General features: G+C 40.3%; 1 protein-coding gene across 1 annotated transcript in view; it reads left to right on the top strand.

The window, feature by feature from the left end:
- The window catches only part of CHCHD6 (coiled-coil-helix-coiled-coil-helix domain containing 6), a 109054-nt gene that overhangs the window by 6932 nt on the left and 77040 nt on the right, over window positions 1–25082 (top strand). Inside the window, 1 exon segment of the mRNA XM_059480175.1 lies at window positions 24628–24648. Coding sequence (XP_059336158.1) covers window positions 24628–24648 — 21 coding nt within the window.

The following is a 25082-nucleotide window of genomic DNA, read 5'->3' as shown; positions in this document are numbered from 1 at the left end:
ATGGAAGTTATCCCTTACATTTATAAGGGAGAAACTTCCAGGGTTGTTTTTGTTGCTGTTGTGACCTATTAGGGAAATGAGATTAAAAATGGGGCAAGTCCCATGAAAGCAATAACAAATTAATAATTTGCTTCTTAAGCAGCACTTAATTTGGTAAGAATTGAAAGCCATGCCATATATAATTAGAAAGTTTTATTCATTTTTCTAGTATTTGCATTAAGATCTTGAGCTGCCCTGTGCTCTTAACATATCAATAGTTCAGTGATTAGTAGCTCTTTTTTGTACTGTTGTCTGCAGCAGTGCTGGAACATTCCCCTGTAACCATACCACTTGTATAAATCCAAGTACCATAGCTGTATTTTGAAGTGATTTCATTGTGGTTGTGCTGAACGTTGCATGTCATTTAATCTGTTCTCTATGGCTTTCACTCACTGACTTTTATTATTGGAAATATTGCTGTAAGCACTTCAGTGTTATTGTATGGTGCACACAAAGAGAGGGTGGACTAGAATTAACCTTTGATATGGAACTTGCTGTCAGCTTCTGGGGCCAGTTACTTGATTGTTTATGGGGCAGGGTACAGATTAAAACTTATTTTATTGTGGTTTGTATATTTTGTTTAGCTGATTTTTTTCTCCTTGAAGTGTTCTGGTTTCAAGAGGGATTTAGAGTTAAGTACCTGGGTCCTTTTCTACATTTTTGTCGTGACCTTTCTTTTTCTTTTAATGACTTTGAAGAAGGTACTTAGCTTCTAGATACCTTAGGTTTTGTGTAAAACTCCTTACAGCTTTAGTTTAAGAAGCAAAACAGCTCTGTAAGTAATAGTGCAGCATTCACTTTCCTCTTTGAGTGAATATGGCTTTTTCATTAACCCTGGGGACTGGCTCAAATGGAAGTAGTCTGCTAAGCTGCTGTAGAAGAACTCTCCCCAATTTGTATTAGAGATAAAATGTTTTATTTGTTTGTGCAGCACTGCAGGATCATGGTGCTGAGTGGACTCTTTGAATAATTTAATGCTGTGGGTACTTACAGCACAACAAGGATTATGTGTACAGTGTTTCAGAGCAAGGCCTAGGGTGTTTAACTAATGCTGGTGCCATGCCTTAAGTCTCATGTGAAATACCCAAGAATTAACACAGCTATCTTTAAATCCTTTTCTATTTCTAGCATGAGGAACTTGCAAAGTTGTCAGTCAAGTTATTTAATTGCTTGACTATGTTGTGAATAGTCTCACCATTCCCCTATGCGAGCAATCTTTCTTTTTTTCATTCCCAATTAATCAAAATGTCTTCTCTTAACTTCTCAATTCTTTCAGGTTTCTTTCTTCCCCCTCCTTCCTTCCAATAAAGGAAACTTTGCAAACAAAGCTGCTCTTTTTCCTCCTTTTTGCTTTTGTAATCTCTGAAGGTTGAGCAGCATGTGCAGCATATGCATCAGGAGCCTCTTGGAGCCAGTGACTGTGTGCCTGATGGTTTTCACTGAGACCTTTAAGACAAATCAATGTGGAATGGGGATGGATAAAAGCAGAAGCTGGGGGGGAATAAATGTGATTAAGCAAAGACATCTCATTACTACTCTAGAAAGGGAGGATTATAACTTATAAAATAGGAGGATCTCATTTAGAGGCCATGTGCACTTGTGTTATCAGGACAGAGGGAGAGCAAATAGAATAAATGAAATTAATACTTTGAAAAGAAGCATTACCCGGATTTGAGCATTGAACTAATATGATTTGTTCAAAGCCCTGAAGTTCTTATCTCCCCATTAAATACCCCAAGGATAATGGCTTTGTCAGAGTTATTGACCAAAAGTTGTCATTTTCCCTCTCACTTTGAAAGAGGGAGTTCAGAAATGGGGTGATGGTAGGACAGACCTTGCACTATGACCAGCTCTTTCAGGCAAGACTGACGGGCACTGGCTGCTGTGCGAGAACAGGGCAGAGAATTCATAATTGCTGCAAAGTTTATCCTGCAGTCCATGATGGATGACTGGCTATTCCCAGTATTTCTGATCATGCCTGCTCACTCGCTTGCTGGATGGGAACCTTTACTTTCTGGTGGTTTCAGCATTGGACTGTTGTGGCTAGCATGGCTCAAATGGGTGTGAAGGGAAATACAAGAATATGAGTTTGTTTCAGGTTGTTCCAGTAGTTCATTATAATTGGTCATAGGCTGTTGAATTCTTTCAGATGATTTCTTGCCAGATATAATCTCTTTGTTTTTCAGAGCCTCTCATCTTCTCTTCTTGATTCAGGAAAGATGGGATGAAGGAAGAATGCATGATTGGGAATGCCTTTGGTCAAGCGTGGGTTTGGATAATGGTGTCACCTTGTGAATGTGACATTATGAACCCTTGGGCTTTGCTGTGGCATACTTTGGATACTTCCACCCTTGATTTAGTGTATATTGGGCTGCTGACATTTTAACTGGTATGTTTTCTTCTCCATTTCAAAGATTGTGGAAGTAAAACTGCTTAAAATTGCTGTAAACAGCATAAATAGCCAGTTCATAGATTGGTACAATGGAAGAGAATTTTGGTGTTGAGGGAGTGATCAAATACTTTCTTTTTCACTTTGTAGGGATGGAAGAATGATCAAGTCAGCCCATTTGTGGAAAGTTTCCTTTATATTCCTGATAATTGATAAAGCTTTAAGTGAATCTCGTGGGCTTTTTGCTGTGAATTGCCCACTGTTGTTGATTAGTGTCAGCAATAGATGCAGCTGAGCTGGTACTGAAGATTGCTTTAGAAACTGTGCTGAACATGATTTAGTATGTGAAGGCTTTCATTTACTTTGTGATAAGCTGGGGATCAGCTTCATCCTGGCTGATTAGCCATAGGTAAGCATTCCTAGATTAACTGGGGTTTTGTTGTGTGTAATGTCCTGCCATTGTGACAAGCTCTAGTGACCGGATGAGGCCCAGCAGTAGCATGGTGTTTGTTGGAACTGTGACAGTGTGGAGCCATCAGTGAAGTGACTCTGCTGCTTTCAAGGTCAGGTCTCTATTGTCAAAACTTGCCCTTTTTTTTGTCCCTGTTTATCTGAGTTGATGTAATGAAAGGTATTGTCTCTTTGCAGTATGGTTTGGAAACTGCTCACCTCAGGGACAGTTTATTTGGTCCTGTTGGCTCTACAGCTAAAACACAGCACACTGAGCTGAACCCTTCCCTTTGTAAAGTTGTAAACCTGTGTGTAGAAAATAGGTTGGTTCTGGGAGGTGACATGGCTAATGCATGAGATTTGCTGTTTCTTGGCTTTTTATATTCTGTAAATAGTTCTTGATTGAAGTTTTTTATGGGTGACGCAGAAAACATTGATTGAAATCTGAAAGTATGGAGGCTTGTTTTAAATAATAGCGGAAAATGAGGAAAAAGCTCACTCAGTTTGATTTTCATTGATGTTGCAGTTGTTAGCAACAGATATCTATATGTGTTTATGAAAGATTATTTTTTTTAGATTGCTTTTTATGTTTTCCTTTAGAGAATAAGTGGTGCATTAAGTTATTAGAATCTTCATTCCAGCCTACAGCGTGGGTGACACCAGTTGTGGGGGCAGCACCTCCTTGTGAACATGTTTTGCTGTGGTTTGGCTCTTTGCAGAGCATTCACAGGCTGTATGTCCCAACACCCAGACCTGCCCTCAGTGCCTGCAGAACAAGGCAGGGTCCTAACCAGGTTACCAAGAGTGGCGATGTCTTGGGCTGGAACTTGGAGTTATTTTTGATTGCTCTCACTAATTGACAGCTAATTCTTTCACTAATTAAATAAAGCTGCCTTTTAAATATGTTGATACAAATGGAAAGATGTATTTTTAGGTTTGAGACTTAATGATTTATTACCAAATGTTGCAAACTATTGACAGGAGGATTTAAATAGCTTCAGTCCTTGTGCCTTGTATCCCTCTTAGTCTTGCTCTGAGACACTCTTCCAGACTTTCTCCTGAAGAAAATATATTAGCATGTGGAGACTAAAATTAGTGGTCTGTTATTCTATAGTCTCAGGCCAGAACATCCCTCCTTTTCCCTACAATTGGGCTCCTCTTTGTCTGCTACCCTCTACTATAAAAGTATATTTCTTCAGTGAAAGAATTACTTAGTGAAGCCATTAAAACATTAAACATTTAAGGGATCCCTATAGAAAATAATATTGAAGTGTTAAATGATGGACTTTGGGAAGGTTTGCATTAAATTTAAGCTTGGCATGGTGAGGCTCTATCTACATGTCTTCCACCTCCAGCAAGCTAATAACTTCTGTTCTCTAGAGCATCAGTGAGGTCTAAATTTAACTAAAGCAATTTTGGAGAGTGTGCACTACAATAAAGGCAGAAATTGAAAACACAGCCAACGCAAAAGAGAACCTCCTCTTCTCTTGAGAGAAGGAGAAGGTGTTACCTGGCTAAGGGTAAGATTCTGCCTATGCACTGCTTATTTCCCTGCTACTGCTGCTCTGATTTGTCAGACATTTATAGCATTTTTTAATAACTTTCAATTTCTGCAGCTAGTCTTTTATCTCCTGACTGAAGGTTAATTTGTGTTTGGAGAGTTTTTGCAGATTTCAGCAGCTGATGGTTGTTTGAGCTTCTCATTTTTGTAGTCTCTTGAGCTAAGAGACCTTATCACAAGGTTGGCCTTTTGTAAAATCCAACAGCTGCAACAAATTGAAGTTGTCTGGGGTGCTGTCTAGCTCCCCTGTCTTGCCTTCAATTTTCCATGCCCATATTTCACACTTTTTTTTTTTTTTTTTTTTGTCTACCAAGTTTTTATAACTTTTATAACTCCACAGAAACTTCTTCAAGATTCATTTGTTCTGGCTTAGGATTACTGTAAAGCCTAAGAAGGCTTTACTTTTTAAAGTAAAATATAAGATTAGCCTTCATTTTCCCTTATGTATAACTACAAAAGATTAAATTTTTATAGAAATAGGATAATAATATGTTGTTATTTTTCTGTGACTGGTCCGGCAAAACTAGTGCTGAGTCTTCTTATTCTGCTGTCAGAGTACTGTGTAGTAGAGAATTCTGCTCTAATTTACAGCTCTTTGAGGGGGGCATAAGCAGCACAAGACACCCAGAGGCCATTCTGTATCTTAACTGTTCCATGGATCACCACCTATTCCAGGCACTGTGGTGTCCCAGTAGGAATGACTGCATTCCACCTCTTCATCCACATACAATTTACCTTTCTCAAGCATAGGTTAAGTTACAGATTAAATTGGCAAACTCTTCAGCTGATGGGAAGATTCCTGATGGGCTGGAATGTGTCTGTGTGATAGCACCTGTCAGTGCACAGCACAACTGGCATGGGTATTCCAGTGGGAATGCACCAGCTGCTCATGGTAACACATGGGCTTCTCCAGCTGCCAGAGCCAGGCCCAGCAGAGCAGCTGTGTCCTGGTCCAGATCATGTTTCCTCAAATACAGTGTCTTCCACAAGTCCCAGTACAAATGGCTTTGTAGGATGATGCTAGTAGATCAAACTGAGTCTAAATGGTATGGTGTGAGTAATCACAATAAACACTGATGTAACTTTTTACTTCTCACCTTAAAGAACAGTTAAAGTGAGCTGATACAAATACCAAATTTCACTGAGGTTTTTTCTGGTTTGTTTATTCCCTCTGCTATGGTCGGACATCCTCAAACCTGCTCTAGTTTGCTGATGTTTATTTTAATTCTTGCTTGCTTCCTTCTTTCTCTCTCCATCCTTTTACTTTCCCAAAGCTGCAGGATGGTTTGCTCCTGCTGCCTCCCCTCGTTGTTGGTGTTATCAGGCACGTGTGCAGCGGGTGAGATTGCAAACGCCGCTGTTCTCCGGGATCCTGAGCACCAGACAATGTTTTACACGGCGTCCCATTCTCTGGCTGCCTGGTTGGACATGATGTTGGTACCTTATCTTCACGCTGACACACACTGGACATTAATAGAAATACATTGCTGAGGCACATGTGTGGAATTTCAAGCAGCCTTTCTAGCTGTGCTTTAGATAGTCTATTGTGTGCTTAACCTCTTGGAAGAGGTTTTGATGAGAAAAGCGTGATGTTAACTCTTGGATGGCTGGCTGGGTTCTCTCAGAGTTCCTTATTATAGTCAGCATAATATCCTCCTAATTGAACACTGCTTATCTATTTTGGAGTTTCAGCAGGTTTAAACTTATCTTCTATGACTAGTATTCCTCCTTTCTAATGCATATTTTTTAGGGAAGAAATAACTGTGTTTTGCACATGAGGATGAGGTAGAAAATGTGTTGCTGCAGAAGGAACTGAGTTGCCAGCACCTTTATGTAGCTTTGTCTAAAGTCTGTCCCTTTATTATTTTCGGCTCTCTGATTGCTGTACATCAATGAAAAAAAATAACCTGGATGCAGCTGCTTCTATTTGCCAGGAATTCTTTCTGCTTTTGGAGCACGTCAGAATTTTTATTGTTTTCTTTCTGCTGTATCTGTATACTTTCTCTGCTTGTTTGTTATGGCCATCTGCAATTATCTGTATTATTTATGAGTGCTGAGTAAAACATGATGGAAAGTAGCTTCTTAAAAGGGACTGTACTAAGGGAAAGGAAATGAGCTGATGACTTTGATTTTTAGACAATGAAAATAGAACACCTGCAAGCTTATGAGGAAGGGAAGGAATTAGAGTTAGCTGCATTTCTTTTTTCCTGTCTGTGCAGTACATAGGGGGTTTAGAGCTTTTTTAGCCTTGAAGACTTTGTGATAATGGGCAAACTTGAAGGATGATACAGTAGGAATCGAGTAAAAATTGATCAAACAGACTAAGCAGGGCTATGTATAATTACTGTACAAAAGAAAAGAGCTTAAAAAAGTTTAATATTTACTTGAATAGAACATTAGACTAAGGATACATTTGTTAAATAACAGGTGCTCTTCCAATTAGGGCTGAGAGCTTGCCATTTACATTCACTGCATCTTCAGCCTAACGCTTTTGCTGTGGAAAAAGTGGTTCACTGTCTGGTAGATGATTTCAAGCCCCTTTATTTTTTCAAAGATACAGGTTCATGTGTCTTCTTTTCTCTCCATCCTCTGAGCAGAATGGATTTGTTCCTTGGTTCATCTTGCTGTAGCTGTAATTGGCACTGTCAAGCTGAGACTCTGGCTGCCCCCCACTCCCGGCTTCCGAACTTCCAATGCACAAAAGGTTCCTTACAAAAGCCGCTCCCTTACCAGCTGAAGACTTGAGTAATCACTCATTTTTGTATTTTCATATGATATTCTCTCCTAGTTTAACAGCGAAATGTGGAAAAAGGGATATTGGAAATAAAGATATGTTAAAAAATGCCAAACCAAAACAACCAAACCCTCAAAAACAACAAACCACACAAAGCAGCACACTGAAAAAAAACGAATCAGAAAAACTCCTTCCAAAGCAACAACAATAACAACAATCTCTATACTAGCTGAAAATAAGCTTGCATGTTTCTTAAACCCTTTTTCCTAATGTTTTAGCATAAAAGAATTTCAAGTACAAAACTAGAAAAAGCATGAAAGCTTTAAACTGCAAAGCCAGCTATAATTTAAAAGATAATGAACATCAGTCCAGCCTATAGTTTTCTATCATGTAAAAAGTTTTCTCCCCAGCTGCTGTGCTGTTTCCTGTTCAAGACTCAGCATTTTGTAGTGTAATTTTTCAAAGCTTTGTGTTACTGGAGGTTATCATAAAGTTCTGTTAAAAAAGCTGCTTGCCTGTGATTTCTTGTTAAACAGTGATCTGCAAAAAGAGGTGGTTCCATAGTCAAGTAAGATTTTGATGCTGTTCCTTTCCTGGGAACAGAAGTGGGATGCATCAACACCCTTTCCCATCTGATGGCTCTTGAGAAGCCACATCTCAGGTCACTGCCCTTGTTCCAAATTGTGCTGAATATCTGAATGCAACCTTGAAGCTGTTGCCAACCACTTGCATTTTCTTTTTTTTTTTTTTTTTTTTACACTAGTTTAGAAGTAGTCCATCAAATTTAATGCATCTAGTGTAAAAATAAGAGTTTTCATTGTAATTAATCTGGGTAGAGTGTCAATTTGTGCCCACATTAAGTGGGGACCATTACCTGTGCTGATGCTCCAATGTCATCCTGCCATAGCAGGCTTTTTTTCTGAGCTTAATAAGGAGTGTGGTAAGGTACCTGCAGGGAGAGAAGCACTAATGGTCTTAGCTGCCATTCTCCTCTGTGTGGATCGGACTAATGTGGTTGATAAATACTTCCCTGCCTCAGGCCTTGCAAGTGCAGGCTGCTCCCTTAGGAAAGAAAGCAGCTCCAGGCGTTCCATGGGTGTTTTCAGGTGTGATTAAACCAGCTAGACAGAAGAGATTTTCTCCAGCACAGGGGAATTTTAATTCCACTTAATTTCAGTGTTTTAGTATGAAGTATCTTGGTGAGCAGGTAATGGTAGATGATAGGTTTTTCTGACCACATGCAAGTTCAGGAAAAATTTTACCTTTTACCTGTTTAAAAGGTACATCTGCTTTTTGTACAAGAAATGTATCATAGTGGGCATTCTGAAACTGTAGCAGAAGTTCATACGTTTATAAGGAGTAACAAACTTTCATGTGATCGGACTAATTTCCTCTAGTTGCTTGTTGCCCAGCAGATGTTGCTGTTGAGCTTGGTTAGGGCGCACTGTGCGGGTCATGGAGTCATCTGCCTGTTCTAAGAGCTATGATGCAGTGATTGGGAGCTAAGTTTCCTCCTTGAAAATTCATGTCATCTACTGCTCAGTCAATACACTGTCCAGAAGCTTAAGGTGCATCTTGTGCAGGCGTGTGTGTAAATAAATAAATGATATTAGAAAGTCTTTTTTCACCAATGCATTATATTTTTCACTTCATTACTGACACTGAATTCTTATCAAACTTTCTGCTTCCATTACCAAAGCAGTTTTGATAGCTTGGTTTTTATAATTATTTTTGAGGGAGATTGTTTTTTGGCTTTTCAAGTGAGCCTTTAGGATGTGGTGGTGCAAAGGGAGTCTGATAAACAATCCACAAACAGCATATCCTCATCAATATCCCTTTGAATGTAGGATTTCGGAAAATCTATCACCTGCCTCATGCAGAATCTGAACGAGAGATGAATTACGCTTCATATTTGGGATCAAACCCACTGCTCAGTCCAGCAGCTGCTCTGTGTATTGATCTTGCAATAACAAGCACATCTGTGCTCAGCTTTGCAGTTCTTTGGGGTGTGATTCTCGTTGTAATATCCTTATTTTGGAACTAAAATGTGTTTAATGTGCGCCTCAGTTGCCTGCCAGTGATGATGCCTTCGCTGAGTTCATACAATTTTCCAGCAGGGTCGAGAGCATTTGAAAAGCAGCAGTGAGTATTTCCTGAAGGTGGCACTGAAGGGACACCATGAAGTTTCCTTTCCAGGGGTGGAGCAGGAACTGCTGAGCCCTCAAATTGCTTGCATACCAATGAAATGTCTCGAAGTTTTTGCTTATTTGTTTTCCTTCTGACTCTAGGAGTTCTCCAGGAGTTACCATAATATTTTTCTGGATGAGTTTACACTAAGTTTTTGGAGTTCGTTGCTTCCTACAGAAATTGTACAATCACAAAATGGTTTGGACTGGAAAGGACCCTAAGGATTTTCTAATTCCAGCTGTCCTGCCATGGACAGGGATTTCATTCTCTAGATCAGGTTACTTAGGACTCCATCCAACCTGGCCTTGAATGTTAGCAAGGATGGGGTGTCCACAGCTTCTCTTGCACAACCTGTTGCAGTGCTTCATCACCCTTTGAGCAATGAATTTCTCCTTAACATGTACTCTAAACCTGCACACTTTCAATTTAAAAACATTGCCCCTTGTTTGTCATCATTTGGAGTTGTAAGGCCACTGTGTACTGACATAATTTACAAACCGCTTCTGTCTTTTATTTTCTGACCATGCCTGGGGTTCTCTTTCCTGCTTAATGCACAGATGTAGAACTTGTGACATTGCTGCATGTTCAGGCTGCAGAGGGGAGGACAAGGCTGTTGTGAAGACAGAGCAGGTTTTCACACAAATGGTGTGGTATGTTCTCAGCCACCTCTGATTGCTCTTTGTTCTCCAGTTGGTTTCTAGTAGTGCTTCTTGGAGGGGTGGATAACAGCTGTTGAGAGCAAGTTTGATTTTGGAAGTTGTGAAAGAGAGTGGCAGATGCTGTCCTAATCACATCTTATGGTTGCTATTGCTGCCTCCATTCCTCAGATCCTCTTTAGGATTTCCTAATTTGACCTACACCCTGGCCTTCTAATGAGACACTCTCCAAAACCTGCTCTGTAAAAATTTCCTGTTACATCTGTGTCTCTTTGGCTCTGACTGCCTGCAATTAGACTGTGTAGATTGAGAAGGCCAATAGTGAAGAAAAATGGAGTTTCTCTCAGCAGAAGTTTGAAATGTATCTGCAGTACTTGTGTAAAGGTAGTATTTCAGCTCAGTCTTCACTGATATGGTTTCTGACTGATTTAAGTAATTTGGAGCTTAAAAACATAAAGATGATCTAGCTGGCCTTGGCTGAAATGAATTATTACTTTTAGCACAGAATCCTCTTTTGAGAGAAGCTGGTGGTTGACTGGAATTCCTGCAGATTCTTAGGCAGGAGATTTGTATCTTTTCATCTGTTTTCAAGAAGGAGAAACAAGTCATAAAAACCACTTAAAGGTTCAGTTAAGATTTATTCTGCCTGCATAACTGCCTCCCATAATAACTTTAATATGCATCATCCTGAAACTCCTAATTGGCCCTGGTGTTGGCAGGGCTTTCAGGCCCAGCAGAATCTCCACTGTTCAGCATCTTTTAGGAAGGAATGTAGCCAGAGAAGCACAAAAGATGAAATGGCTGCCTTATAAATTCTGACTGACCTCGAGAATCCTTGTTCTAACAAGCAGGAGGATGCTGTTGGAGCCATCTAGATGAGCCCAGTGATGGGAATTGTGAGTAGGTGGGCAGTTGGTGAGGCAAGAGGGGAGGTTGGGCAAAGGCCTCATGGTTTTGGTGGGAGGAGGTGGTTTCATTGTGGGCCATGTACCTACTTATCCTGTTGTTTCTGTTGTTGGTTGGAGTCTTGTCTGTACTGACGCTGATTAATTTTTATTTTTCTCATGGGTGCTTGTGGGGTTGGGCTGTGGTTTGAACTAACTCATTTTGTCAGAGCTGGTTTATTTTCTTAGGAAATTACCCCAGTCAGTTGTTCCTCTCTGCTTAGTGACTACCTGATCCCTGTGTGGGTGCTCATCAGATAGATCAGAGCCTGACTGACTGAGAAGGTTGAAATTTTCCTTGGCTTCTGCTCTGCTCTCCTTTTACCTGGGTGGAGGTGGAAGCCTGCCAGGCTGTGCTGGGGTTGTGTGGTTTCTGTGAATCATGGAAGACTGTCATTCTTGCTCTCCTGGGCTGTCAGTTGGACACCTTTTGCAGACCCTAAATTCACTTTAAAACAAAGCATTTGGCTTAGTTTATTTAATTCCATTAAGTAATTTCACTGCTAATGCATAATTATCTACAGCAGTGACACTCGTCTATGCTTTAATTATCACAAAGCTGCACAACTCCCCCTCCCCCCTGCCTGGAAGTAGTCACTTGTGCAGGGTGGTTTTGCAGAGATAAGTGTGTAATACATGGCAGTGCTTTGGGTCTCACAATACTCAGTTGCTGATTGCTAAATGTAGGCAATAGAAGAGGCAAGGATTTTGGTCTCAGTCTTCTATTAGTGGTTTTTATCTGTGTGGAGTGAGAGACGTTGGGAAGGAAAAAGCTTATCAAAACTTCATTATACTGGCTTGAAGATAAAGATGTGAGCAAGTGCTGATTGGAGACATTAAGTTTACAGGGATTGGGGAAATTTGGAAGTTTTAAGTGTTTGTTTTCTTTTGAAGATGTGCAAGAAATGAAGCATAAGTGATCCTGGGCAGCAGCCCACAAACCCTGTTTGTGTTTAAGGAAGATTCTTTGTATTTATCTTTTTTTTTTTTTCTCCCCCTCCCTGCTTTGTTACTGACTCTTTTTGGTAAACACCCTCTCAGAGTGCAGAAGAGCCCAGTAAAAATTATTGATTCAGCCAGTCATTGTGAGGAAACAGAGATTCAGGACATTTACTTCTGAACTGGGAGAAGATGCGTGCTTGAGTGAAATACCTGCTATTTCTTAATTCCACACACTTGTTTGTTGAGGAGTGATTTTGTTAAAGAGGGAGACAAGGTCAGCCTGATCTGAGTAGAGGTTATGTGGGCAATATGATACTTGTGTCATTGAAAGGTAAAGGTCTGTTTGGGAATAAAGTGATCTATGAAAGATTTCTAAACCCTTGCAAAACAAAGGCAGAAAAAGCCAGAGGGGGCTCATAATTGTACTTCTCTAGTTTCACAAAGCTGAGAGGACTGGGTTGGAGACACCTCATTTAACTTGCAATGATGCGCTGAGGTTTGTGGATGAAGAACACCTGGAGCCTGTGTCAAAGAGAGAGCAAATCTTGAGAGGGACCTGATAGAAATGAGGATAGTGTGAGGAAGCGCAACCTGTGTATTATCTTATAATAGATGGAAATGAGGCCATTTGTTGGTGTTATCTGCTGGCAGAGATGTTCTGCCAACTCCCTTTGTTTGGAACTCTGGCCAAGACATGTAGTGTGTAATTGTGCTCCAACTTCTATACTGACTGCATTCTTAGGATTAAAATTACATTTTTCACATACAAAAGCACTGAGTTTTTTTCTTTTGTATTGTTACGGTGAAGGCAATTTTTGGTTGCTGACTGTCAGGAATAAGGAAGGGAGGACTGTAGAGCTTGTGTTACAACATGCATTCTCAGTCTCTGCTGCAGCTGGCTGGCAGCAGTGACACCTGTTTGAGCAAGATTCCTTTGGCCTAGAAGTATGTTATGTATTTTCTTTGGCCCAAGGACATAGTGTTAAGTATATCACTAGAAGACCTTGCAGCTTGCTAAGCTCTAAATCTTACCATCAATCTCGTACTTGTTTTCTGTGGTACTCGCAACTATAGTGGTTCATGTACTTCCCAGATAAGAAGACTGGCATAATCTGGTGGTCAGTTTGGCTTTCTTCCTCTCAGAAAGAACTGTACTTCCTAAAGAGGTTATATACTCACCCTATAGTAATTTAGTCTTGGATCTTTATTTTTGGGAACCTCAACACAATTGACAATTTCCAAAAGTCTCTTCTCTAAATGCTGTTGGTTGAAATACTATTCATATCAGACAATGGGTGCTCATCCAGAAAGAATTTAAAGTGTCAGAACTGATACCCAGAACAGTTGTTGGGTTTTTGGTTTTGTGTACAACTTGCCTGAAAACCTTCCCACAGGAGTAGAGAAGTAAACACTGACTTAGTGGCTTTTCTGACTCATCTGATAAAATCCACTTGCCAGGTTTGATGTTTCCATCATCTGCCTCTGTTATCTGATACTCTGGAGTTGTGCTCTCACCTTTGTAATTCACTTTCCAAGTAAAACTGGGATTGAGATGTCACTCTTAAAAATATATATATTTAGTTAATGCAAAGATACAGAGCAAAACAGGGAAGAAAACTTCATGATGTAGGTGTTGGAGTTCCATTGCCTCACTCTTGGCTGACATGAGTGAGATGCAATGTGGAAAAGCTTTCCTTATCCACATGGCAAAGGAGATTGGTTGGTCATTGTAAGGGGACTGTTGCAGGAAAGGGTGGGATACTTATCCCAATGGGGCAGGCATGGGAGAAAAAATAGTAACAAACCCCATAAGCCTGGGATTGGGGTAAGAGGGAGAAGGGCACTTCCTGGCTTTGTGCACACGTGATGCTTTTGCCTCCTGTGAGTTTGTTGGCAGGTGTGGAGAGAAAAGATCCCAGCCAGGCAAGTCAGCCACCAGTGTGGCTGATGATTAATTGCCCTTTTTAAATTGCAATTATGTCAGTCTCAGAACCCGTGAATATTAATTCTCGATTTGCTGCTTGAAAAAGTGAGCGCTGATGAGACGGGTCCATTTTACTGATGTCTCAAAAGAGGGATCAGCAGCCACTGGTTATTACTGAAAAGAAAGGGTGCTGTGACTCTTAGCTTTGCTTTGTGTCTGTCTTGCATCTTCTTTTCCAGTGTTTCTGTTCCCTTGTTCAGAATCCTCTCAGTGCTTGCACTGGATTTTCCACACTGACAGTGGAAGGTGGCAGGCTGACACCCAGAGTGAGTTAATCACTGCAAGCAATATGAGTTACCTGGTTTGGTGGATGGCTTTCCACCATTCCTGCTGCTTCCTGAATCCCTTAGAGACTTCACAACGAAATAGGGATTGCTTTTTTGCTGCCCCAGCTCTTTCCCTTCATCTCAAATGAGTGTAACCATTCATTCCATTATACTTGGATCTTTTGAGATAATTTTCTGATTGTGCCCTGTTGGAAGGATATTTACAGGAAAGCATCAGTGCACCATGGCTGTTTTCCTTTTGGTAATCTGTTTGAATACATGGGTGATGAAAATCTTGGTTTCTTCTGTGGTTTGGGTCTCTCTTATCAGTCCTGATCCTGTCTAGTATTTTCTGCATGAATCAGGACAAATTTTTGCACCTTGCTTGTGCTTTAGCTTTATTGGAATAGTAGTTATCTCAAAAAATCTTGTCATGTGTTGATTTTCACTGAGATCTTTGAAGGTGAATAGCATGGTATGTCTTTAGTAAATAAAAATAAAGCCCCTCAGAACCCTCTGGTGATTTTTTATGCTTTTTGTTTTTTAAAGATTCCATTTAAAGCTCTTCCAAGCTTTCAGTTATTAGTAACTTTAAATACCTAGTTATCTCTTTGTTTGCTTGTGGGGCTGGTATATGCTGAGTTATCAAAATGACAAACAATTTGTAAAAAACAGAATTAGATGGTGGAAGTTGTGTAAGTTACCTTCCCTGATTGTTCTTCTTTTAGTTCTACATTTTATGTGGTTTTTATAAGATGAGTTTTTCCTGAAAATTTTTCAGAATAGGAGGTATTAAAGATCTGAAAGTATTGGGCATATGAATGTCAACTAATTACTTTAGTTGGTGACTGTAGTTACTGTCCTGCTGAATTAAAGGCACTGTGTGATAACCCTTCAAATGCAAGGGATGTGACTTGCAGGCAACAGGAGTGTTCTTGTAGTTGTGTCAGACTGCCCATGAAAGGCTAGAGGAGAATTAGGTGCAGCAGAGAACAGAAAAAATATTTTCAGTTTTCGCTTGCTGTGGTCCTTTTCTGGAATGCCTCTAGCAGGCAGTTAAGCATATTTTGGTAAAGACTTTTTTACCAGCCTGGGTCAGCATCAAGAGCTGGTCTAGAACAGTAGATTCAGTATATCATTCTGGCTTTTCTGTTTTCCCCATTTTTCAGTTCGTATAATTGAATGGTAAATCACTTGTTTTCCACTGATCCTTTATTTTGAAAGGCTCCAAGCAGTCTTGTATGGCTACTGTTGCCCTTTGAGGTGAAAATGAAACATTTTGTTTTATGGAACAGGCATGTCTATTAGTGCTTTAACAACCAAGTTAGCTTTTTATCACTAATTCTTTTGGGTGTTTTTTTTTAATTCTCCTTCTCCTTGCTGCTTCTCTGGTGTAATTTGTCTTTACCCTGGTGCAGTAACTGCTTTGTGCAGTGCTTAGCTGATGGCATGTGAGCATGGTTGTCACAGGACGAAGTGATCATTTTCATGACTGCTCTGAAGAGGTGTCAGAACTGCCAGTGCCTCTGGCTTCCCAAACTGCCATTTATTGGTAGGGAGACTGCACTTAGAAACCTGTTGGCAAAATGCAGAGTTTTCAGTAGTGTCTGGCTGATACAGAAATTTCCATTGCATTGTAGGACTAGAGAAATCAAAAGCTTCAGCCTCCATTTCTGTTTGGGTAGTGTCTGTTTTCCCAAAAAATGCTTTGAAAGCTTTGTTTTGTTATCAGAAACTAAGCTTTAATTTCATGTTGCTTGTCCTTAGGATAATATTCCCTAGCTAAATGGGAACTCTGAACATTGATTTTAATTAATTGAGGGACTTTTGAAATATATATTTTTTGTTCTTGAATTGTTTCAGTAGGATTTGTTTCTGTAGGACTGTAGCAGCACACATGGCAAACCCTCCCTACAAGACACTGCCAAGCCACTCCCTGTTTGAGGTGGCACCTGACAGACAAGTCCGTAGCCTGCTGCTCAATGCTGAGAGCTGTGTACACTCCTTCTGTTGACACAAGGTGCAAATATCAACTCTTCATCAAGAAATGCCAAGGAAAAGTCATGTTTAAAGACTATGCAGTATTAGAGGTGATTTCTGTCTTTAACAACGTGTCTAATTATCCCTCACAGGGGAATGGTATGATACTCCAGTGATTAATATTGAAAAAGAGTTTAAAGTATCGGGTCAGCAACTAGATATTTGTATTCAGAAAGTTGAGGTGTTTTGGAACAGAATATGCTGATTATTACTGTCATGTCAGTATTTGATTTTTGGGGACTGAGAGTGGAAACTAAAACCTGCAATGGCTCTTTGTCTTGTTGTAAGAAAGGAAGATTTGTCTGTAACTTGTAATGTGACTTGAGAGAAAAACTAATGTTGTGGAAAGCTTGGAAGGAGAAGGGAGTCTGCCTTTGTGTGTTGGTACGCTGTTTGGTGTGTGCATGTTTCTTCCCCAATACCATGTTTGTAGACCTTGTCCTTTTTACTTGGCAATTCCAGTGCTTTGAGCTCCAGGTAGGCTTTTCTTCCTTGGAGCCTGTGGTCTGAAAAGGATCCTGCATTTACAGCTTGAGCTCTGTGACCAGCCCTGTGAGGAGGAAGGTGGGGATGGAGGAAGGTCACTTCATCTGCTGCCTGTCTCATTTCTGTCAATGTAAAGAGCTTTACAGAGACAAGTAATATTTTGCAATTGAGTTTCTCTTTTAAAGACACTCTGATGCTAATGTTGGTTTAATAAGGTTCTCTCATTCTCTCTCCTTGCTTAATTTGAAACGTCTAATTTTGTGCTTCACAGTTCTGAACACAGAATTAGTGAGGGAAGAGGAGCCGGAGGCAGGAGGAGCACAGTGCCACACCAGAAGTTGCCAGGGGAGATTGATTCAATAGAGTGAAAAGGTGCAAAAGGTTATATGTCCACAGTTCAGAGCAACGTGATGGTGGTACTAATGAGAAGAAGAGCTTGATCCTTTAAAGTGTTCTAAGATCTCTGTGGCTGTATAACAAACATGAATTGGAAAAGGGAGCATTAGAGTGTTGGTTTCTTTGAGTGGATTTTTCTTTTGATTTTATATGTATGTAATATATAATATATGACAGGCAGGAAGGATAATATTCTGAGATAAATAGACATTTTAAGGTTTTTATTTTAAAGGTTGTTTTGTTAAGAATGGCATTTATTTTCAGAAATGCTGAGAGGTTATGAGAGATTGTGAATTTGACCTGGCTAATTTATTTTGGCTGAACTTGAATGTGTGTTTTTCCTGCTAGAATTTTATGCTTGTGGAAGAAGCTATTGACATGGACATTTAATTCCTTTGTCCTGGGGATAAATGTAAACTCCCCAAAACCACAGTGCCAAAAGATTATCTAAAATATTGTACAAATAATAGTGGTAGTGAAAGCTTTTTCTTTGCCTCCTGCTTTGTTACTGTGCCTTTCCTCTTCCTCATAGGAAACCACTCCTATGCAATGGAGTTCAAGCCTAATTTGCCTCTTGCTTGAGTTGGATGACAGCTCTTCACATAACTGAGCGAAGAGTAAAAGGAGTACAAGATGTGTTCAGCTTAGTTTTGTGATAAGCTGCCAGCATGTTTCTTTGAAAACCTCATTAAATTGCAATTAAAAATTTTAAAGGAAAAAAAATAGGCCATTTCAGTCAGTACTTGATAGATGAGTTTGTGGTTTTCAGTGCTGGCCAGGGGCATGAGCTGCTTCTTGCAGTTGGAGCTCAGTGAAAGGTTTGGTGAAGTCTGACCACAGAATCACCAAAAAACAACTGGCAGCACTGGAAACTGTGAGTGATGATTCTCTGCCTGAGTTTCTTTTATGCCCTTGGTCAGAGAGAAATGTCTGCTTCCTGATTAAAGCTATGTATAAGACCTCCACCCCCTTTCTTCTCACATTGTTTCTGGTAATAGGACCTGCTTCTACCAATTGCTTCTGCTGAATTTGATAGCTAACACTGGATTCTGCAGAGTTATCTCAAACATTTGGCTGGAGAGTGCACTTGACCATGCAGGCCTACATAAGGAATAAAGCTTTAGGCCCAAATGTTAGCATAGATTCTAAAAGAAGCCTGAACTGGCCTTTGAGAGTTTCTTTTCTGCTGACTTTCAGCGCCTATAGTGACTGGACTCCAGGAATATTTATCAGATCACTTGCCTGTCTGGTTATTTCCAGTCTATTGCACTGGCCAACTTATTTGATCAATAAATCAATCAATCAACAGGTTCTTAAAATTACTTTCATTGACTTTGGAGGTGTAACATACAAAAGGAGTCTACAGAAAATAAATGATTGTATGTGTCCCAACTATAATTACAGAGCAAACAGAGTGGAGATATGTTTGTAACTAGTAAATACTACAATAAATATAGCAATCTGTCTTTAGGGTTCTGTGATGCTATGTTGTATTGACTCTTTAAATTTGCAAACTCATAGACCATGAATCTTGGCTCTCTCAGGTCATATGACTGCTATAATTAGAGAATACCCTATTTAAAAGCTAAATTTCAAGCTTCTTGCTTTTGATTAAAAGGTCCAGAAATAAATATTTTTCCGGTTCCTTAGCATGTGCCATAATTCTTGAGACTTAGGAGCTTCGTTGACAGCAAAATGTTTTCTTTTCTTAAGGAAAATTTCTCAGACTGCTTAACTCTTCCTGCTGCACCTGGTCTCTGCCACCTTCTTCTTGATAATGGCAACACCTGTTTCATGATCCTTGTTGATAGGCTTCCAGGTACTGCTCCTTCAAAGAAAGAGAAAATGCTCTCCTCCTCAATTTTCCAAGCCATCTGCCTTAAGCAAGAGTGTGTTGCATTGCCCAGTAAGTGGTCATTGAATTAGTTTTGAATTCTTGTAGTTTTTAGAAACATTAAGCGCTTGCACAATGGGAAGACTCCTCTTTGCAAATTGTCCTATCAAATGGAAATCAAAATTTTGCTGGCAGTGACATAGATTTGTGAGTTGATCTTGATAAAATCATGCCCTGGAGATTGCAATGTTAAAATAAGGAATGCAGTTTGACAATAGCCTGAAATCCTTGTTGTTGCTGAACCTACACTCTTCTTTTTGCAGATGATTTCATTATGATATACTTGGAACTTCATTAAAATATGCAACCTTGCAGCATTTTCTCTTATCACAGCCTTGAGAGGAACCAGTGTGTGTGTATTTGAGAGCCAGTGTATTCTCTTCCTAAAACACACAGTAGGTTGCAAGTGCTTTGGAAGCAAGGATCAGAGTCTCTAGTGGACATTTTGTCCGTAGCTCAAAACCACAACTTAATTGGCAGCCTTTTCATAACAGTGACTGTGGCTTAGGATGTGGGGGAATGCTGCAGGGGAAGATGGAGGTACCTTTGCAGAATTGGTTGTAGGGAAATTTAGTGCTGACTGCCTGTGTGTCTTAAGTGATTGGAGAAATAAAGGAGGTTGAGATCAAGTTCCTCACTTATGTGCTTTTAATTTCCTGGGTAGTCTCTGATTATTCTTTCCATGTGTTTTTACTTCATAGGTAACACCTTACTATAAGTGTGATTATATATATGGACTACCCCAGACCATTTATTTTGAGTCCCCTGTACTTTAAATGGTCCTTCCAAGGCTTTGGAATCCACATGATTTATACTAAGTGTTAATTACTGTATGTCTTTCCCACATGCACCTTGGCAAGTTGGTAGCTTGGAATCTGCCCCCAGAATGATACTGACCTTGTAAGGGTGTGTAAAGTGTGCTTTGTGTATGACTGGGATGAAGGAGCAGGGAAAAGAGGAACATTCACAAGGCTGTCAAAGGAGTAAAAACGAGCTGTGTTGTTTGAAAGTGCACCTGATTCTCCACCTGCTGAAGAATTCACAGACAGAGGATGCATGACCATTGTTGAAGGCTTTCCAGAATTTTCTTAACAAAGTATGTAATTATGACAGTCTCTCTGTATTAAAAAGCAGCCCCAAAGTCAACTGCATTTCTTTGAAACTGTATAGTATTTGCAATAATAACTTTGGAATTTAAAAAAAAGTTTCTAATCTGGTAGCAGGAAATTTGTATTCATTTTACCGTGCTGGCCTGTATCTATTGGCTGTGCCTGCAAATATCTGTTTTTTTCAGGGGCAGGTAAAAACTGTGTGTGGTGTCTGAGAGCAAATATGGTAAGGAAATTCCATCTGAACACACAGGGTTCGTAAATTTTACTGCTTGGAGACACATGGGTTGATTATGAATGCCATCTTGGTTTTTTTTTTCAAAACAGTGGTGGTATGTGAGGTACTATGTTTGACTCCAAAGCTAATATGTTTGGTATTTAGGAATCTGGCAGGAGAGAGCTCTGTCCCCTATGCAGGCACAGCAGTGAGATGGGAGGTAGGCATGCATAACTGTTATTTTCCCCCGTCTGTCCTATCCCTAGAAAGCCATATGCCACCCTTAGGCTAGTGTAATGGGAGTCTGCATTAATGATTATGAGCTAGAAATAATCCAAGAAGAGTTGAGTGGCCTTTGTTTCTAGTTTTACGAGAAATACCTCATTGACTCAGCCTGAAATATATGCTGGGATCAAAAGTCATATTTAATACAAGGTTTCATGATGCCCTTTCTTGAAGTTTTTGGTTGCTGGTTTGTTTTTCTTGTCCTAAATTGGTCAGGGAGTTGGAGATTCTTAAGTCTAATAGGCAGAGTAGGAATTTAAGCAAGAAGGTAAAAATTTAGAGCAAGTTGTTGACTCAACTACTATCAAAAATAAGCATCTTGAGCATACATCTCTAGAGAACCTATGCTCTGTAAGATTTCTAAAACCATTGAATGCCTTGTCTGTTGGCAGCCTGCAAAATAAAAACTGTATGTGTGCATATATAGAAGTGGTGATGGGAAAAGGAGAATGTGGAAATGGGCTGGAGTATTAAAGCAAGCAATGAAAGCAGATGGTTTTCTTTGGATTTTATAAAATAGGTTTATCTTAATTTTGTTTTAAATGAAAACCATGAAACGTCACCATTGCAAAGCTATTTGTAGCTGTGCCATAAGCATTAAGATGCAGTTGTCCTTAATCATAAAAGGGCCAAGGTTTTTTTGGCTCTTCCCATCTTCGTGTTTATAGAATTGTGCATGTCTGTATGCATTAGAGTTGAGCAGTTTCATTACAGCCTTTCCTCAAAATTGATTGCTGTTCAGTGACTCTTCCTTCTCCCTCTCCATTGTCAGTTGGTTACATCTCAGACTCTCATTGCATTTAATATTGATACTGCTTCAATTTTTCACTAAACTGGAAGAGTTGAAGAGTCTGGAGTGGATACTGAATGTCTAGATATATTCTTTAAATACTTGAATTCCTATCATTCTGGACCATGATAAATTTAGAGCTCGATTACTGCTTTAGGAAGAAGTGACTGTTTGCTCATTCAGTGATGAAGTCTGGTCATCAAGATGTTGGAATATGTGCTGCAGAGTTCTTCAGATACTGACATGAATGTAAAAGCTGTTGCCAACAGCTGCCTTGGGTTTTGGGCACCTGCTGCCTCTCATTTCTTGCATCTCCCACTCTATCTTCCGCTCCTGAAGCTGGCAGTGCCCCTAAAAATACTCTCTGTTGAGTTCTTAAGTAGGAGATCTCTACCAAGCTGGTAGTCTGGATTCCTGAGTCATTGGTCACACTGCAGTGCAGTCTGTTCTGTGACAGTTCTTGACTGTGGCAAGGAAATGGACTTCAGGGGGAAGCTGGTTCCAGTCAGGTAACAAAGGCATTGTCCTTCCAAAGGCCACTGCCCTGTGCTGATCCTTCCTCCCTCCCTGCCAGTCACAGAGCTGTGTTTTGATGCCTCACTGCCATTTTTACGTTTCCCCAGAGTGTGACAGACTTGAGTGGTGTGCATGATGTGTAAGGCTGATGTAGTGCAGTGAGTCTGGGAAAAGTAGCTGGAAATTGCCCTTAGGAGTGAAATACAATTTTGGCACTGTTTTCTTGATGCCTTTGGAAGTTGGACTGTTGATACAAACATGGGAATGAATAATCAATGCTCAAGTGTGGAATTTGCAGAAGCACAGATGTATTACTCATATAGTTCCCATATCCAAATGTCTGTATGAATCCCTCGAACAGAGGCTGCTGCTTTGGCCTGAGATCCTGTTCCAGTAACCTTTTGTTTCTGATACAGTTAGGAGGAATATCTTGGCTGGGTTTTGACCTCAAACAATTAAGTCCAGTATTTATTCTGGTTCCTGTGGTTGCTGTCCAGTGGGTTACCTGCAAGAGAAAAAAAAACCTTTCCAACAGAAGAGTTCAGGAGTATTGACCAAGAATGTTGAAAGATGACTTGTATCCCAGGGCTGGAATTATAAAACTTGTAAGCTGCCATTTGGGAGCTGGAAGTGAAGCTCACTTAGGGAGCAAGGAAACCAGATATTGCTCATTTCTTAAATGGATTGCTTAAAGTCCAGTTAGATTAATGGATAGGCTGGGTCTGTTGTTACCAAGGTCTGCAAAGGCATCTTGGCACAGGACTTAGAAGTCAGCAAAACTTAAACCAGTAGCCCTCTTGAGCTTTCCTTTTTATATTATTTTATTAGTGTATTTTATTTAGTCAGGGTTTGTTTTTTTTTTTTTTTTCTCCAATGCAGCAGTATGTACTACTACACATTCTAATTTTCCTGTTTCCATTCAGTGGAGTGTATCTATTCCTATTCTTGGAGTAATAATTTTTCCCTCTCCTGAAGGTTGACAGAATTAGAATATTGGCAGCACTGCAGAAGAGATGCTCTGTGATTAGTAACAGCGTTATATTATCTAAAACTCTGATTCTGCTGTGTGCATTATATCTTATGGGGCACATATTGGTGAGAGGGCTGTTCCTTCTCCTTGCTCTCATTTCTCAGCCCCTGTCCAGTGCCACTGAGTTAGTACCTTTTGTTTATTTTGTCGTGTGAGTGTTTGTCCACCAGCAATGTGTCATTTCATGGCTCAGGCACCCAGGGATGACAGATGTACATCCAGTAAAGAGTTAGTGGTGTGCATGACCTACCTGCTGAAATAATAGCAGGCATCATGAAGAGTGCTGTGTTCCTCCTGTCCATCTGCTGAGGATGGACAGACCTGTAATTGCTAAAATGTAAAAACGAAATTAAACTCATCTATCCTGGCTGTAAAAATCATCAGGAAGAAAAATGTTATTCAAAGCAGGCTTTTGTCAAGATTGGTCAGTGATTACCAGTAAACACCTGTTGTGCATTGGTTTGTTTGGCCAAGGACTTGTTGCTGCTATATCAAACCTATCTGCAGAAAGGGGGAATTGGCTTCCCTCAGTTGAAATGTAGATGTTTCAGTTCCAACCCTCTAAGCTGGTGCAAAGGATGAGGATGGACGACAGACATATCTCATAACACATCATCCCTCAGTTACATGAAGCAGTCTCTGTGTGCCATTAAAATGATGACAGATCCCATAAAAACACTACCCTCCACTGTCTGCTCCCTCTGGCAGTGAACTATGACCAAGAGGAAAGTTCCTTGTGCCCTTTCAACTCCCCTCAAATAAATAATCATAATGAAAAAGGGCCAGCCATTCTGAAGTTCCTGCTTAGCTAATGTGCTGCTGATTGAAGGTAGCCCTGAGAGGCAGGGAAGGCTTGCAGCCCTTGACAGCAAAGGAGAGCTGTGCCTGCCTCATAAATGCCTTGGCTTCAAAAGGAGGTGGTTATGGGCATGAAATGTTTATCATCTTGTACTTGCTTTGCTGCTGCTGGCTTTCTGTGTAAGTAAAAAGTAGTAACAAGTAAAGAAGAGGCAATACCGCAGTCTGTTTTATCTGCTTGTCTGCACACTTAAATAGGCTTGTGGGCAAAAGAAAAGGAGCAGGTGGAGGCAGCTTGGCTTTGACAGAGGTTTGGACTCTGCACTCAAGAGGTTTTCAGTTGCCTATGAAGGGGAATCTGGTTGGGAACCTGATCAGACAACTGGCTTTGTGTTAGGAGTCACTCTGAAATTGTCCATGGCAGAAGATGACTTGCTATGTAGGTCAGCTTGTGCATTCAAAAGTGTCCTTTCAAAGATTACTTGTTCTTGGCATGTAATTGGAAGCAGCACAGTTGTTGACCACCTCCTTTTGAGTCTGCCCAGCACTGGCACATTCACTGGTACACGTTGTGTAACAGCATCTCCAGCACATGCAGCACCCTGCATGGCTCCCTGGAACTGGCTGTTTCTCAGCTTCCTTTGCTTAGCTCCCACCCTGAATGGGGGTCCTGCAGCAGGCTGTGGGGGCTTTGCTCTGGTTTTAGTTTAGGGCTTTTGTTTTGCTTTAACAGCACAGTTCCCAACAGGGGACAGCACTGCATTGCTTACGATGCTTGTCATTTTAAAGGAACTTTTCTAAACTTGTCATCTTAAAAACTATAGTGCACAGCAGCAGGCAGCCTCCAAAAATCACTGATTTCTCTTTTTCTTCTCTTTCCCTTCCTTTCTATCTTGTGCTGTCTTTATTCCAAGCCTGAGGATTTGGATGCCTGGGTAAGCTCTCTTTTTTTGTCTGGATCTTGCTCATTCCAAGTGTCATGTTGTTACTGTGCATGTACAGATTGTTATTGCTGAGCACAGATGCAGGATTTTATTTTCTGTCATTACATTTTAAAAGGTGTTCAGCTAGAAAATTGCATATTATTTCCTCCATAAAGATTTTCACTGGTTCCTTTTGTGTAGCTTACAGCTGCTGAAACCAAACTTGATCTGGTGATGTGTATTGTTGGCTAAGAGAGTAGCAGAAACAGGAGGAAATGAAGGTTATACCTGTATTGCTTTTTAAGGCCACGAGTTGCATCTGGTTTCTAAAATAGAGCCTGGTCACCTGCCTTCAATAGAATGAAAGGTAGGACAAAAAGCCAGTGATTTTGTAGGCCCTGTGTCTGGAATAGTGATTGCAGACAGCTCCACAGTAATGGTGATAT

Source organism: Ammospiza nelsoni, chromosome 11 (genome assembly GCF_027579445.1).
Source record: "Ammospiza nelsoni isolate bAmmNel1 chromosome 11, bAmmNel1.pri, whole genome shotgun sequence".
NCBI lineage: Eukaryota > Metazoa > Chordata > Aves > Passeriformes > Passerellidae > Ammospiza > Ammospiza nelsoni.
This window is presented reverse-complemented; position numbering and strand designations above follow the sequence as displayed.